This window comes from Heteronotia binoei, chromosome 16 (genome assembly GCF_032191835.1).
Source record: "Heteronotia binoei isolate CCM8104 ecotype False Entrance Well chromosome 16, APGP_CSIRO_Hbin_v1, whole genome shotgun sequence".
Lineage (NCBI taxonomy): Eukaryota > Metazoa > Chordata > Lepidosauria > Squamata > Gekkonidae > Heteronotia > Heteronotia binoei.
Window position 1 is genome coordinate 30,147,079 of NC_083238.1, and position 15,635 is coordinate 30,162,713.

The 15,635-nt window shown below is 42.8% G+C and overlaps 2 protein-coding genes across 6 annotated transcripts in view; one reads left to right on the forward strand and one right to left on the reverse strand.

Moving 5' to 3' along the window:
* SSB (small RNA binding exonuclease protection factor La) overlaps window positions 1-5,199 on the forward strand; it is a 17,880-nt gene extending 12,681 nt beyond the window's left edge. For both annotated transcript variants that reach the window (XM_060257434.1, XM_060257435.1), the window contains exons 10-12: window positions 1,596-1,782; window positions 2,597-2,719; window positions 4,795-5,199. In XM_060257434.1, the coding sequence (XP_060113417.1) occupies window positions 1,596-1,782; window positions 2,597-2,719; window positions 4,795-4,895 (411 nt within the window). In that variant the 3' untranslated portion in view covers window positions 4,896-5,199. The remainder of the gene's footprint in view (window positions 1-1,595; window positions 1,783-2,596; window positions 2,720-4,794) is intronic.
* Window positions 4,893-15,635, reverse strand: METTL5 (methyltransferase 5, N6-adenosine). Of its 4 annotated transcripts, none has more exons than XM_060257439.1 (8): window positions 15,519-15,635; window positions 13,932-14,055; window positions 12,530-12,644; window positions 10,729-10,910; window positions 9,278-9,360; window positions 8,984-9,035; window positions 7,677-7,726; window positions 4,893-5,000 (listed from the first exon to the last, which is right to left on the reverse strand). In XM_060257439.1, exons 2-8 carry the CDS (start codon window positions 14,038-14,040, stop codon window positions 4,935-4,937), a joined length of 657 nt encoding a protein of 218 aa, XP_060113422.1. In that variant the 5' UTR covers window positions 14,041-14,055; window positions 15,519-15,635; the 3' UTR covers window positions 4,893-4,934. The 4 variants fall into 4 exon arrangements, with proteins under 4 accessions (XP_060113422.1, XP_060113420.1, XP_060113421.1 ...); XM_060257437.1 differs by having other exon boundaries at window positions 15,461-15,577; XM_060257438.1 differs by having other exon boundaries at window positions 15,339-15,568.

Consider the following 15,635-nt stretch of genomic DNA (forward strand, 5'->3'; position numbering starts at 1 on the left):
ATGGGAAATCAACATGTCTGCCCCCCTGAGTGAAAGAAGAGGGCTCTTATGGATCCTGGCCCTAAGTAATTTGAAGGGCAAGCTTATGCAGAGGGACTCCAGGCCAAGCTCATGGATTCCAGTGGTCTTAGATGGAGTCTCTCTGTATGGGATTGTATTGATAGAGCTTTGCAAGTCAAAACAAGAACTTTAAATCAAATGCAGGAATTAAGTGGCAGTGGCTTGGATCCAGCAGAAAAGCAGGCGGCAATGGTGTGTGTGTGTGTGTTTTAACCCAGCTGCAGGCATTCATTGTTGTGTATTTTGTTTGCAAGGCTTTTCTGCCTTTCAGAGAGAGCATTGTATGGGACACACAGAAGGTTGCTTGGGGAAAGGGACAACAGGAAAAGAGCTGCCCTACCAACATCCTTCTACAAGCTTGTCCTCTGTATCAGAGTACAGAAATAATAGGATCACAGTGGTTTGTTTGATGGGGCAGCCTCCTGACTCCTCCTAATTGTAGTCTGAGAATTTTTTAAAGGCAACCCCACATAGGGGGTATTGCTGAAGATCAGCCTGGAGGTTACCAAGGAATATGTAACATATTCATGAAGGAATATGTAACTATGAATTCTGCCTTGTTCTCACAGAATTTAGAACTCAGTCTGAGGTAAATTTTATTGGAAAGTTAAACCTCTTTAAAATCCCACACACCCTGACCTGGATAGCCCAAGCAAAGTTGATCTTGTCAGATCTCAGAAACTTAAGCAGGGTTGGCCCTGGCTAGTATTTGGATGGGAGACCTTCAAGGAAGTCAAGGGTTGTGACGCAGAGGCAGGCAATGGCAAACCACCTCTGAACGTCCTTCAAGCCTCACAAGGGGTCGCCAGAAGTCAGCTTGACTTGATGGCAATCTTTTTTAGAAGAAATTCCCCACACAAATGGTGTTTTACAGATTATAGCCAGCATCAAATTCTTGAGGGCTAGGTGGTAGCAGGCAGCCCATGTGGCCTTATCTGATATATGGCTAGCTGTTTCCATATTAATTACAATCCGTCAACCCCCTTTTTTAGTACTAAAGGGGAAAGAATGAGGTGCCGTTTTCTTCAGGCAGTACCCCTTCATTTGAACTCATGAAGCTGCCTTACACAGAATCAGATCGCTGGTCCATCCAAGTCAGTATTGTCTGTTCAGACTGGCGGCAGGTCTCAGGTGGAGGACTGTCTACACAGTCCTTTTGATGCTGGTGCTTAAGCCTAGCACTTTCTGTATGCCAAGCAGATGCCCTGCTATCGAGCCACAGAATAGAAAAGAGATGGTCAAAATAACACAGGCTCTTATCTGGCATGCCCCCAGAATAACAGCTGTATTAAACAAGGATCATGGACAGAAAGAAGACTGTTCGTTGAACCGGACCTATGTTGTCTTTGCTTCCAGTGTGGCTTCTTGACACAGTTCTTAACCACCAACCACTGCTTCAGACTGCAAAGCTGAGGAGAGCCCACAGTTAACTGGGGAAGAAAATTAGGTGTGTGTGTGTGTGTGTCAAAAACTATTACAGGATGAAAATGAATTAAGGCACCTTCTAGCAGATTCAGACCTCTCTGTTTGTGCAGGGAATCATCCTATTCAAGAGTAGTGCAAAAGAAGCCCTAAGCAAAGCCCAAGAAGCAAATGATGGGAATCTGCAACTGCGAGCCAGAGATATCACATGGGAGGTGCTGGAAGGAGACGCAGCAAGAGAAGCCTTGAAGAAAATCATGGAAGGACAGCAGGAACTGTTAAACAAAAAGAAAGGAAGAGGTGACTACTTCCCCTCCTCTGCCTACCCACCTTTTCTCACATAGAAGCTAGATCTTATACTGCCAAAAAGGTATTGGGGGGCAAGGAATAGGCACAGTAGCAGTTCCAGCTGTGCCCATTTGCATTAGAGGGTGGGCACCCAATGAACCTGATGGGCGATAGGTTCAGAACTGACAAAAGGAAACACTTCTTACTCAACAAGTAATTAAACGGGATTTGCTGCCATTGGACGTAGTAGTAGGTGAGCCATAGACTGCTTTAAAGAGGGGGAGTGTGTGCGCAGTTAGGCCATCACGAAGATCCATCAACGGCTACAAACCATGATGGCTACAAGGAACATCAGTGTCCTCTGAATAGCACTGCTAGAAGGCAGCATCTTAGCTGTGTGTCCAGTGGGCAACAGAAGGAAACCTAGAGGGATCGCAGTCCATACACCTATTCAGGTCAAAAGCAGTAGCTTTCATATGGAAGGGGCAAGCAGGAGAATGTCAGTGCTGGAAAGGGTGGGATGCCAGCAAGGTTTAACATTGTGCTGAGGCTGTGAAGGTGAGAGAGAGGGGTATTCTAGTGGGGAGATGGTGGCTGGGATCTTCAAGCTGGTTCATGCTGAGGTTCAGTTTCTCATTATTTTGACAGCTGAATGTTGACGCTGATGAAGCCCTTTTGTGCTAGGACATGGATCTTCTATCTGTGGTGTCTGATCTGTTATGACTCATGTAGCCATACATTTAGCCACTGGGTGCACCCTAGTTTAAGGGATGCTGAAGGGCATGGACTGAAACACAGGCGTTCTAATGTGTACCTATCCTGCCAGGTTGTAAAGGGAAAGGTGGCAAAGGAGCCCGAGGTGCCCAGGGCAAAAAAGTGAAATTCCTTGGGAAGAAGACAAAGTTTGAGAGTGAAGATGAAGAGGAGGGTGAAGACAACAACATGACAGGTGAGCTCTCTCCAAGAATTGCCTGCTGTTCCTTCTGTTAGTGGTGCTTGAATTCTCCAGATCTGAACACTGTTTCCTAATACGGAAACATGGAGGTTAAGCAACAAATTTGTATGACTGGGGTGGCAGGAATTAATTGTAGACATGGGAGCTAGAGTACTGGACTTTGACCAGATGATCTGGTTTAAATACTTACTCCATTTAATGGGTGACCCTGGACCAGTCACAGTTTCTTTGCCTAAACCTTCATAGGATTATGGTGAAGATGGCAGGAGAAGGAATCCCTCTGTATGCTTCCCTGAGGAAAGACAGAATAAAAATGAAAGCAATTATGTCCAGAGGTCCTAACAAAATCTTTGCCTGGTAGAAACCTCGCTCTTAAAATCAGCTTGAAGCCTCAAGAGTCTTGATAGGCAAATTATGAAAAGACAGTTTTAGAACTCTTAGGTTTGACTCCTAACTTCCTTTTCCATTTATGCTGTACCTACTTCTGTTTGTAGAAGAGGAAGGATGATTTCTTCCAACTCCTCTTCTCACTGCAGGCCCCCACAGGTTTTTTTTTGGGGGGGGGGGACAAACGAGCAGCAGGAGGGGGAAATCAAGAAAATTACCTCCAATGCCCCATGAGAAAATCTGTATTCCATATGATCTAAGCCAGGGGTGTCAAACATAGAGCCTGTGGGATGAACCTGGCCCATCGAGGGCTAGTATCTAGCCCACGAGCAGCTAGTTCTCTCCTGCTTCCTTCCTTGGGGCTGCCGCTGCTGCATTTGCCCATCTTCCTTAATTATGTGGGGAGAGAGACAAAGCCAAGCTGCTCTCCCTCCATTGGCTGAGGTCTCCTCCCACTTCCTCCTAACTGAAATGAGGGAGGGGGGAGAGAAAGAGAGAGAGAGAACAAAGTTTGAGTCCAGTGGGACTTTTAAGACCAACAAAGTTTTATTCATGGTATAAGCTTTCGTGTGCACATACACTTCTTCAGAGAGAGGGCAGGCAGGGGGATTGACTTTTATCTGTTTATTCTTTGCATCCTCCTGGACTGAATCCTCCTGGATAGAATGGAGACCTAGGTTTCCTGTCTCATCAGTGCTGGTATCTTCACACTTACTACTCCTCTTCGTTTCACACTTAATCCAGTCAAGCCTGCTTTTGGCATCTGAAACCACCTTTATAAATTTTATATCTCCAGTACCAGGCATTACGCACATGTCCTGGCCTGACAACGTGAAATTTATGTCAGATCTGGTCCTCGTAACAAATGAGTTTGCCACCTCTGAATAACCCATACTTTCAAATAAGTTTTTTTTTAAAGAGTGTTTTGGAGAAGAAAGGAACCATTGAGCCAGAACTATCCAGGTGATTCTGTAGGACTTCACCATTGAGCCAGAACTATCCAGGTGATTCTGTAGGACTTCACTGGGCATAGCTGTCTTATTCTCATGGCAGGGGAAATGCTGCTGTGCAGCTGTCTCTCAGACTACCCCATGAACACAAGAAGTCCTGGATCACGTAGGATGAAGCAGTGCTGCAGTTCAAGCCAGTCTGCAGAAGAAGGAACTATACCATAATATCATCCCCCATGACCCAGGGCTGCTTTCCTTGTCTGATAGCACAGGAAGGAGCCATGCTGTAATGCTACTGGGGTTATGAAAGATGTGAGTCTTAAATGCTCCTGCCCTTTCCTCATGCATCCTGGATACTGTCTTCTGTCTACATTAAATTCTGGAAACCTTACTGTGTTTAGAAGACTCTTAGCGGGGGACACAGAGATATGTGTATTTTTCAGATTTTTAGCGTGTGGGGCCCAACATGCACGAAGCTAAAACCATCTACTGATAATGTTGAAATGTTTGTTCACACTTTTGGGAGCCTTATTTGGGTGAATAAGTGACATAGGTTTTAAGTGAAATAAATTATTACAAAGGTTATGTGGGAATTCAGGTAGCATATCCATTCTGGCCAAGTTTTAGCAAAACCATTTTTAAAGGTTCAGTATTGCTTGCTTCATTTTCATTACCTTAAATGCAAATTGAACTGCTATGGATCAAATCATTGATGGGTCTCAACTGTTACAGGACCAGCAAGTCCCAAGAAAAGGCCATTGGAAGACACAGAGCAAGAAGAACCCGCCCCAAAGCAGCTAAAGACAGAAAATGGTGCTGAAGATCAGGAATAATACTTTAAAAAATTGAATTTTTATTCTACTTTTTAGAAGTTAAGTCATTCCTTCATTTGTCTTCTTTTCACTTGAGAATCTAATGAAATCTACTTCGATGTCCACCTGCAAAGGGCAAAGAAAAACACTGAATCAATAGAAACCCTCCCTCCCCTTCTGGATATGTAGTTTATCATGCAATTTTTTATATTTATAGTATTGTTATACAGTCAGAGACTAAAGGGGAAGGCTTACGCAGCTGTGTAAACTGTGTACAAAAGTTGTATAAGTTGCATATATCAAATAAACTGCAGCATAAGTGTCAGGCTGCAATGAGTTATTGGGTTAAGAGGTTTATCACTAACAAAACCATAAAGCAACCTGATTCTTTCAAGGTTTTGAATGTTCACTTAAGCAGAACATCTGCCAAACTGCGTATCCTGTCTTTAGTGTACTACAATTATAGGAAACATCTGACTTTCTCTGCACAGAATCACCTCACAAATAGGGAGGGACGGTGGCTCAGTGGTAGAACATCTGCTTGGTAAGCAGAAGGTCCCATGTTCAATCCCTGGCATCTCCAAAAAAGGGTACAGGCAAAGAGGTGTGAAAAACCTCAGCTTGAGACCCTGGAGAGCTGCTGCCAGTATGAGTAGACAATACTGACTTTGATGGACCAAGGGTCTGATTCAGCATAAGGCAGCTTCATATGTTCAAATTAGACATCAGCAGTATATTGGGATTCTCACTGTGGTCCCATATGTGGATACTTAAGTCAGTTCTCCAATCCTGAGAAAGCCCCAGGTTTTCAAACAAATTGGAAATATTTTTTTTAAAAAACCACCCAAACACACACACATTGAGTGGGGTTAACCACTTCCAATAATAGAAGCAGCGTCTTTAAGAAACAAATGCCTTCTGCAGTGCCCGTTGTGGGGGTTGCTAAGCAATCATAACAATATTGTCATCCTTGGTTTCTGTCAACAGGATGGGGGGCCATTCCAGATCTGTTTGGGCTTTAAAGGAAGACTCCTCAGGCCCAGCTGCTTGATATTATTCACTGCTCAAAAGTCAGTGTTATATAATGGTCAATGTTTCAAACTTGGCTCTCAGAGATCCAGTTTCAGATCTCTAGTCTGCCATGAAAGCTTGCTGAGTGACCCTGGGCAAGCTCTCATCCTAACCTACCTCACAGGGTTATTGTAAGGATATAATGGGAGTACAGGAGACTAATGTAAGCTAATATAGGTCCCCCTGTTGGGAGGAAAGATGGGGTATAAATAAAGTAAATAAGATCTAAATGCAATCAATGCCAGTTTTGCTGAGTTTGTGCTGTTGAGGACTAAGTACTCCCCATCTGCACCTTATTTGTAACTGAACAGTGGTAGTTCAACTAGATCAGCTGGTGTGTGGAAAGGAGAGAGGAAATGCTAAGCTGTCAGAAAGAGGGGAATAAGAGAGCCAGTTTGGTGTAGTGGTTAAGTGTGCGGACTCTTATGTGGGAGAACCGGGTTTGATTCCCCACTCCTCCACTTGCACCTGCTGAGATGGCCTTGGGTCAGCCATAGCTCTGGCAGAGGTTGTCCTTGAAAGGCAGCTGCTGTGAGAGCCCTCTCCAGCCCCACCCACCTCACAGGGCGTCTGTTGTGGGGGAGGAAGGTAAAGGAGATTGTGAGCCGCTCTGAGACTCTTCGGAGTGGAGGGCGGGATAGAAATCCAATATCATCTTCTTCTTCTAAGACAGGAAAGGATACAGGGAAATGTGAGGTACACCCTGCAAGTCCTCGTGGGTCCCTCGTTTGTATTTTTTAAAATGATGTTAAGCTTTGATTTACTAGGTGCATAGAATCTTCTCAAAGCTAAGCTTTTGCCTAATATTCATATAGCAGAATCTAGTGCAGTGGTGGTCAGAACCATGGGATACCTAAAGAACTCACTAAGGGACTACCATCCTAATTAACTCTTCATACCGATATTTTTTCCAAATAAGCCATTCCTAGATGTGCCTGCGTAGGTACAGGCCCAAGTTTCCCCAGTCTTTGAACAAGAAGCAAGCGGTGGGGGTGGGTGTTGCATCTATAGTTCTCACAAGTGGTTTAATTCAAGAGTCGAGGGGGGGTATTTAAACTCTGGAATCAGTGATTCAAGTCCAGAAGCAACTCCAGTGGTGGTCTTCAACTGGCATCAGAGAAGATGGAAATGAGATAATTATTCATGGTTAAAATTTTAAATGGGTCTTCCACTGCAGTCTTGACTTAAAAGTGGGGCCCAGTGCTGAGTAGTTTGAAGACCACTGCCTTAGAACTAGAAACTCTGAAGATTACCTAGGGTGCTTTGCTTTCTTCTCCATAGGAAATTTTACGTTTGGACATTTACAAGAAAGCCTTGATCAAGAGGTTCTCACAGGGGATCAAATAAACATATAGCTTAGCAGAGCCCCGTGGCGCAGAGTGTTAAAGCTGTAGTACTGCAGTCCTAAGCTCTGCTCACGACGCGAGTTCAGTCCCAGCGAAAGCTGGTTCAAGTAGCCGGCTCGAGATTGACTCAGCCTTCCAAGTAAAATGAGTACCCAGCTTGCTGGGGGGAAAGTGTAGATGACTGGGGAAGGCAATGGCAAACCAACCAACCCGTAAAAAGTCTGCCGTGAAAACATTGTGAAGGCAACGTCACCCCGGAGTCAGAAACGACTGGTGCTTGCACAGGGGACCTTTCCTTTCCTAGCATTTATACAGCTGACACTGCATGAAAGCCATTTAAACCTCACATTAAGATACAAATTAATATCTCTGCTTCAGTACTTACTGATTTCTTTTTGTGGAATTTGTATGAAGCTGGTAGATCGTATCTTAGTTCTAACAAACAAATGAGAATTTGTGTTGTAATTAGTGCATATTAACAGCATAGGCAATTTGCTTCTCTGTGTATGCTTTAGTTAACTCATGAAGTAAAATGGCAGCTTGACTACCCCGAGTTCTGTTCTGTAGGGTCAAATTTCTATTAGGAAAAGCAGCTTGGATCAGGAAAGGGATGGGTTCCAAAGGACTACATGCTCTGCTCATAGAACCAATCTTTCTCCCTTTCCCCATCACGATCCCCAAAATGCAAGGGGGGGGGGGGCGCGTTGGGAATGGTGGCACGGGATGCACTAGGGGACCCTTGGGAGCAACACGGAATGTCAAGAAGTCTGTAAGAAAAAAGGGGCAATCAGCAAGAATTGCCCTCCCATCTGCAAGCAGAAAAAAATGTTGGGGACAACCAAATGGCTCTATTCAGACAGCACACACAACCTGTTGGTTCAAGAATAAGTCTGGCTTACTCTGGGGCATTCATATCTCAGCTCCTCTCCCTCTGAGTGCAGAGCCAAGTCTGAAGACTTCCTGGTTCAGGAACAGTTTGGTTTAAATACAAAGTCTGGGCCTGTTGACGTATTCTCTTTCCTTCTTACCAAGAACACTTGAACCTAGATCAGAGTTAGAATCCTGGTTTGCAGGCAAGAAAAAAAATGGTGCAGTTCACAACCAACTCCAATTAGATTTATGGGTTCCAAAATCGGGAAGTTTTCAATCTGGATGTTATGCAAGATGGAAGACAGCACTTGAGCATGAGTATAAACTAGGTTTCTCCACTGTAAGATCTAAATGCAAGTAATGTCAGTTTTGCTCACTTTGTGCTGTTGAGAACTAAGTACTCCCATCTGCACCTTATTTGTAACTGAACAGTGGTAATTCAACTAGACCAGCTTCCACAAAGCAGGTATTTTAATCTGGTTGCTCCTAGCTTATATATAATTGAGCTAAGACTTCTCTGTAGCTGCTGCAAAAGCGGGTTTTAAAACAGCTTTAAGTTCCAAGCTTTAAAAGGCTTCAGTGATGAATAAAGAGAAATATTTGCTATGGGGTAGCCAAGTGTTAAACTGAAGTATTTCCAAGGTAGCCAGCATAGAATCACTGTTCTATGTCATTTAAATGCATACAAATTCTGCTGTTCTCCAAAGGACTCCAGAGCAACTTCCAGGAAGTTTACCCATGAGCAGTCCGTAGGTCTAGAACTTCAGCTACAAAAATCACATCACGTGCCTTCAGGCTATTAAAAGAAAGGTGTTTTTGTACCTGCTAAAACTTCCATCTTCACTTTCCAGTCATCAGCTTTCTTCTGAATATGCTGAGAATGGAAGAAGTTTGAGGTTTTTAGTATTGGCACCTGACAAAAGCCAAATTTCAAACTGGGAGAGTGCCTAAATCTACCCAGCTTCCACCTGGCTTGTTTTACCCCAGAGTTAATCCCACTGCAACAAAATGCAATAATCCTTAGCTTTTGGTTCATTTCGGCCACATCATGTTTGAAAGTTAGTAAGATCTTCAGTTCGTTGGCTTTTCTCTTTTAGAGGCATCAACAAAACTTACTTGGCGGGTTGATGTTTTGTGCAAGGAGTAAACGGCTGTTCTTGCCATCCGCAGAGCTGTCTTGAGGAAAGCCATGTCCGTGCCTAAGAAAAGGAAATACTGCTTTAATTTGGAAGCCGCTGGTTTTCAAACTGTCCAAAGTGAGACCCATTCAGAACCCTCTTATGAGGTAACTTCATGCTGGGTTGGACCCAAACAGCTTTTTTATTTAACTTCACCTTACTCCAGCCCCCAGCCCATCTGGCTTTTACCCATGCAGGTCTCAAGATCCCCAGTATAGCTAATAATAGATGAGTATTATTGCAAAATATTACAGGATAATAAAATTGTTATAAACCAAGATCCCCAGTATAGCCTTTTGGGGGGGCAAAGTGGACCCCCCTCCCTTTTTCACTACTGGAATATTCAGTTGGCTCCAATGAAGGGTTTCTGCCCCTTCCCAGTATAAGATGAGAAGAAAAGAGGAGATAGGATTTGTACCCCAACCTTCACTTGAAGGCTCAGAAAGGTTTACAATCTCCTTTCCCTACAACAAACACCCTGTGATGCAGGTGTGGTTGAGAGCTCTGAGAGAACTTCACTTGAGAGAACTATGCTCTGAAAGAACTTGTGATTGACTCAAGACCACATCAGCAGCTGCAAGTGGAGGAATGGGGAACCAAACCAGGTTCTCCTAGATTAGTGTCTGCACACTTAACCACTACACCAAACAAGCTTTCAATAATCTCCAAACTGGCTCTCAGGAAGATGCAGGAATCTCATATCAGTTAACAAGGAACAAGTTTACTTTTTGTTTGTTTGGAGCCAACTGGATATCCCAGTAATGAAAAAAGGAGGGGGAAGGTCCCCTTTGATCACAAATATTAAATAGCATCACTAGGCAAGAAGCTGTATTTTGTGGCCCTTTCACACATTATGCAGCAGCAAACCTCAACCTGCCATAAATTTCTCCAGCCCCCTCTTATAGCTCACCCTATTCCTCCTCCTCCCTGGCCTCATAACCCAGCTGTAACACAATCACAACCCACAGTTTGACATTGTTTTAACCCCATGACATTGTCAAGAAGCAATATTAGATATGCATTTGGTTGGCAGGGTTTTTTTTGGTAACAGGAACTCCCTTTGCATATTTAGGTCACACCCCCTGATGTAGCCAATCTTCCAAGAGCTTACAGGGCTCTTAATACAGGGCCTACTGTAAGCTCCAGGAGGATTGGCTACATCAGGGGTGTGTGGCCTAATATGCAAATGAGTTCCTGCTACAAAAAAAGCACTGGTTGGATGAATTCAGGTGCTCCAAATCTCTGAAGGGGAACAATGGACTAGAAAAACATTAAAGCCAGTCTCCCTGTCCCCTAAGGATGTTCATGGCTAGGAGCGAGGGTGCCTAGCCTGGCAACAAGGATAGCTTTGTGAAGCTGCACAGATATTCCAGGGGAGGGGGAAATCACCTTTATTGTGCTTGGTTCCAAAGGGAGGGTTCATAATAACCGTATCAAACATTTTTGCCATTTCCTCGGGAAAAGAACATACATCGCACTGAACCATGTCAATATTTGAGAGTTCAAACTCTTCAGCATTTCTGTTAAATACTTCCAGGGCATCAGAATCAACATCAAAGCCTACACATAACCTGGACAAAAGAAAAAACCAGCCGTTACAATACCTATCTAAGGCAATGATTAGCTGTATTATTTTGCTTCCTGCTCCTAGATTTCTGAACCCAACTGATATAAATCTGAAAGAGATGCAAGGAGCTTCATACTACGCTAAATATTTTTTATTATTTTTCCATAAAGAAAAAAAATCTATGATAAGATGACCAAAAGAACTTGATGCTTTAATTAATATGGAAAAGAAGAACCAGCGAACACATTTCTAAAGATTCTTTTCCTAGCAAGGCTAGCCAAACTATGATCTCTGCTCACTCAGAAATTTAGCATGCAAGTTAACTATCCTCTGCTTTCTATACAGCTTTCTCAATTAAGTATCTAAAGCCCGAATTATCTATGCAACAGAAGAAGGTGGGAATAAGGTCACAGAATGAACTCCACCACTTAATATTGTAAGTGGAGCATCGTGGATGGTCCCAATTTGGAATGCTATGTTAAAAAATTTCCTGCAAACAGAAAATGAGCAAGACCAACAAAGAGAGGGAGGCAGAAACTGTTTTCTGGCTGTGTTGCTTTTCTACTTGCATGGAGGTTTTTTATGTGAAGGAATATTCAGAGTTGGAATCCATCACCTACATTCAGCCTACACCTTCAACATTCTACTATCACGTTCTCTGCCACATGGTGAACTAGGCCTGTTTGTCTTTGAAGCAAAAAGTAATGGTGTTTAGGCAAGTGCTAACATTCTAGTTAACCGATGCCAGTGAAACAACTCAAAATAAGTTTAAAATTGCACAATAAATATTGTCAAGGGATCAACTGCTTCATTTTTACTAATCTCCTCATGTGTGTTGCTGCTTAGAATAGGTAACAGCTTAGAGCAGGTGATTGTTATTTATCACCCTAAGCCTTCACACAGCTGTAGTCATGGAGAGCTAGTGTGGTGTGGTAGTTAAGAGCTGGGGATTCTAATCTGGAGAACTGGATTTGATTCCCCACTCCTCCAACCAAAGTCTGCTGGGTGATCTTGGGCCAGTCATAGTTCTCTCAGAACTCTCAGCCCCACTTACCTTACAAGGTGCCTCTTGTGGGGAGAGGAAGGGAAGATGATTTTAAGCTGCTTTGAGACTCCTATATAGTGTAGATTGCCTAGAGCCCTGCAATGGCAGGGATGGGGCGATCCATAAATTTAATAAATCAAATCCTTAGGGTAGAGAAAACCAGGGTATAAAAACCAACTTTACTTCTTCTTCATATATCAACAACATGCACAAGAATGTGAGCCATGAAGCAAACCCTAGTCATACTTTTATGAGGTTGAGTTCCAAGAAAGAAGGGCTATAATAGAGAGATTGATGGGTTTCATAATTTTACGTTTGTTTACCATTCTCCTGAAGTATGAGTCAGTGTGAGTCTCTGTGGAGTCTCTGTGAGCAAAAATTCTACTTCGTGAGCTACCGCATAAACTAGTTTGCTCTGGGGCCATTTTTCCTGAGTTAAGATAAAAATGCGTGAGCCAGCAGCTAAAAAAATGTGAGCTAGCTCACACTAACTCAGCTTAGAGGGAACACTGGTGCTACCAACATCTTTCTCACCAGGAAGAAACGAGGAAGAAAAACCAAGGGGGTGAGAAGCTTACCCTGCTCCCAGCATGGCACTGCCAATGCTGAGTACACCACAACCGCAACCGAGATCTGCAACCATCTTGTTTTCAATGTCATCAAATGTATTGTGAATTGTGTAAAGCATACATGCTAAAGAAAAAGGCACAAGAATAGTACAGCAATAAATAGTACAACAAGCCTGGGATGATGCAAAGGTTTGTCTCCTTCCTTTCTGCATGAGGCCCCTAACTGAAGCAGCATCTGCTTTGTCCAAAGGCATCTCACCTACTTTACAGTGAGCAACAGCAACCAAGAAGATTGAACCAGAAGTGAATGCAAGGGCACTAATAATTCTTTAAAAAGAGTTATCTCAAGCATGCAAAGAACAATATACATTTCAAGGGAAGACATATCAGAACTATACAAGATATCCAAATCCTTTGTGATCTCAAATGTGAGGATTAGCGAGAAAGTGCATGCTGCCCCATGGATCGTTTCAAAAGGAAATGTTCTTAATCCCAAAGCAGGGAGTAATTTCTGTATCTGCAGACCCCTGATTTTCAGGGATAGGGAAGAAGAACTAATTCCAGACTTTGATAGATAGGCAAATTAAATCATCATAATTCAGTACACTTCACACATTTACCAAATTCTTTACCAACAGATTACCACAATTGTTCCATGGAAAGTACTTCTGATCTGCAACATTAATAGACATTGTGACAAAAAGATGATGCTATCAATATCATAGTGCTTTCTAGTAAATAGCGATAGTATCAAGAGATTATTCCCACCAGCTGAACCACACATTGAGATACAGTCTACAGCAGGGGTGGCCAAACTGTGGCTCAGGAGCCACATGTGGCTCTTTCACACATATTGTGTGGCTTGTGAAGCCCCCACCACCCTGTCGGCCAGTTTAGAGAAGGCATTTGTCTCTTTAAATCACTTCTCCAAGTCAAGCCAGATGGTGGCTTGGAGAATGCATTTAAAGTTAAAATTGCTTTCTTTCCACCTCTCCCTCCCTCCTCCCTCCCCATCTATTTGCCTGCCTGCCTGCCAGTCTTCCTTCCATCAAATATCTGATGTTCATGTCTTGTGGCTCTCAAACATATGATGTTTATTCTGTTTGGCTCTTACGTTAAAAAAGTTTGGCCACCTCTGGTCTAGAGTGAGCTTGTCATTTAAGGCATAACAAGTGCCCTGACCAGGCTAGCTCAATTTTGTCAGAACTCAGAAGCTAAGCAGAGTCAGCCACAATTAGTACATAGATGGGAGATATCGCCAAGGAAATTCAAGGTTGCTGCATAGAGAACAGGAAATTGCAAACCACCTCTGTTCATCTCTTGCCGTGAAAAACCTATGAGCTCACCAGAAGTCAGTTGTGACTTGATGACACTTTCCACCACTACCCAAAGACTGAGGACTGAATTTTACCTGCTATATGTGGCCTTGTTGGGTATTGTTCAAGTAGCAGTTTGGGATCCTCAAAACCATCAACTTGCTGAAGACAACTTTCAAGTTCTTTACGTTTATATTTCTTCATCCTGATGTTTCAGAACTTGAAGATACAATCAAAGATGCATGTTAATAAAATATGGGCATGCTTATTACATTTGTGTCTGAGATCTAAGAGTGCACACAGGGGGGGGGAAACCTTTTAAAGTTTTTTTAATAGCTTAAAGCATGTCTTCTGCAGTTTGTTCTTGGCTCTTCTGGGGTAGCACAAGTAACTCTATAACTGCTGATGAGCTACCAAGAAGCTCATAAACTACCTGGTGGAGACCCCCAAAGCAAGTTCCACTGAACTCAGTGAGGTTTACTTCTGAGTAGACAAGTTTAAGATTGCACTGCCAATTACCTTTCCTGTTCAAATTGCTCATGTTGTAGGAATATAATTTATTTTCAGCTCCCAGATAGCAGTTCATTGTTGCAAACTTATTACGAACTGCTGTGTGAAATGTGGCTGGCAAATGTCTCTGGCTTATTAGTCAGTGTCCATAACACAAACTCCCCCAACCTTATTCCAGTGCTCACTCTGCAATGTAAGAAAAGTGTTTGGTTAGTTTTACTGCCATCCCTGGAATCAAATTGTCAGATTTTTGTCAGGGCTTTTGAAAGGGTTTGAAAAGCAAACATCCTTTTATTTTATTTTATTTTTTTTTGGGGGGGGGAAGGATGTTGATATTTGTTGATATTTTATTTTGGCTTTAACTTAAAATGTTTTAAACTACTAATGCCCTCTTCCTGCTCCCATACAAGCTGACTCCTTTGCAGACTGAGTCCTTCCTTACCTTTTCCCATCCATGCTAAAATACACATCTCTTGTTCTTTTAAAGTTGAGAGCAACCTTTTAATTGCATTGAGAGCACAGGGTACAAGTCATTAAAGTAATTAAAGGCTCTTCATCCTTTCTCCTTAATTTTATATCAAACTATTACTTTTGGTTTACCCAGAGAAAAAGCTAAAATGCAATTTAACTGCTGGGTCTATGCTCATGCTCATTAAGCCTAAGTATTACATTAAATACCATCTCAGCAAAACAAGAACTTCTGCTGTGGTTTAACTCTTCTAATAGAACTTTTCCATTCACTTTTTTTTACCCTCAGGGAAAGGTGATGGCGAACTGAGAAGGTAATAGTAAAGCAAAGCTGGAATATCGAGCAACAGAGAGAAATTTTTAAGAATCACGGTATGACCAAACGGTAATTCAGAGATGTCTCCTATTTATTAGGCAGCTGAGCAATCCCACGTGCGTTCTATTCTCTGTGTGGCATTGTGAGTTTAAAATTTAAACTCTGCAGCGTGATTACTCAGAGTAAACTGCACTAACAATATACTTACTCAAAAGCAAGAACACATAGAGTTTTGTAGCGTTGCAGGAATGGAACGTAGCTATTTTTAGCGTTGTCTGTATCTTCACCTAGATACTACCCCAGATCATTTCAGCATTTTCCCCTACTCACAAAATATATCTCCAACCATCCGCTCCAAACCCTAGAAAGAAACTTCAAATGACCCTACCTAGAGGTGGCCTAATTTCCGCACTGTGCACCGACCTAAACGATCCCCCAAACACATAGGAAACGCGACTCCTCGCTTTTCGTTCCCATCCTGCTCTAGGAAGACCAGTTTTGCTCC

Excerpts from the sequence above, each read along its gene's own strand:
- METTL5 (XM_060257439.1), bottom strand. The coding sequence starts at position 14,040 with ATGAAGAAATATAAACGTAAAGAACTTGAAAGTTGTCTTCAGCAAGTT. Across the intron at positions 9,361-10,728 it reads TGGAACCAAGCACAATAAAG|GCACGGACATGGCTTTCCTC; the intron begins GTGATTTCCCCC and ends TCCTTTTCTTAG. Across the intron at positions 5,001-7,676 it reads AATTCCACAAAAAGAAATCA|GTGGACATCGAAGTAGATTT; the intron begins GTAAGTACTGAA and ends TGCCCTTTGCAG.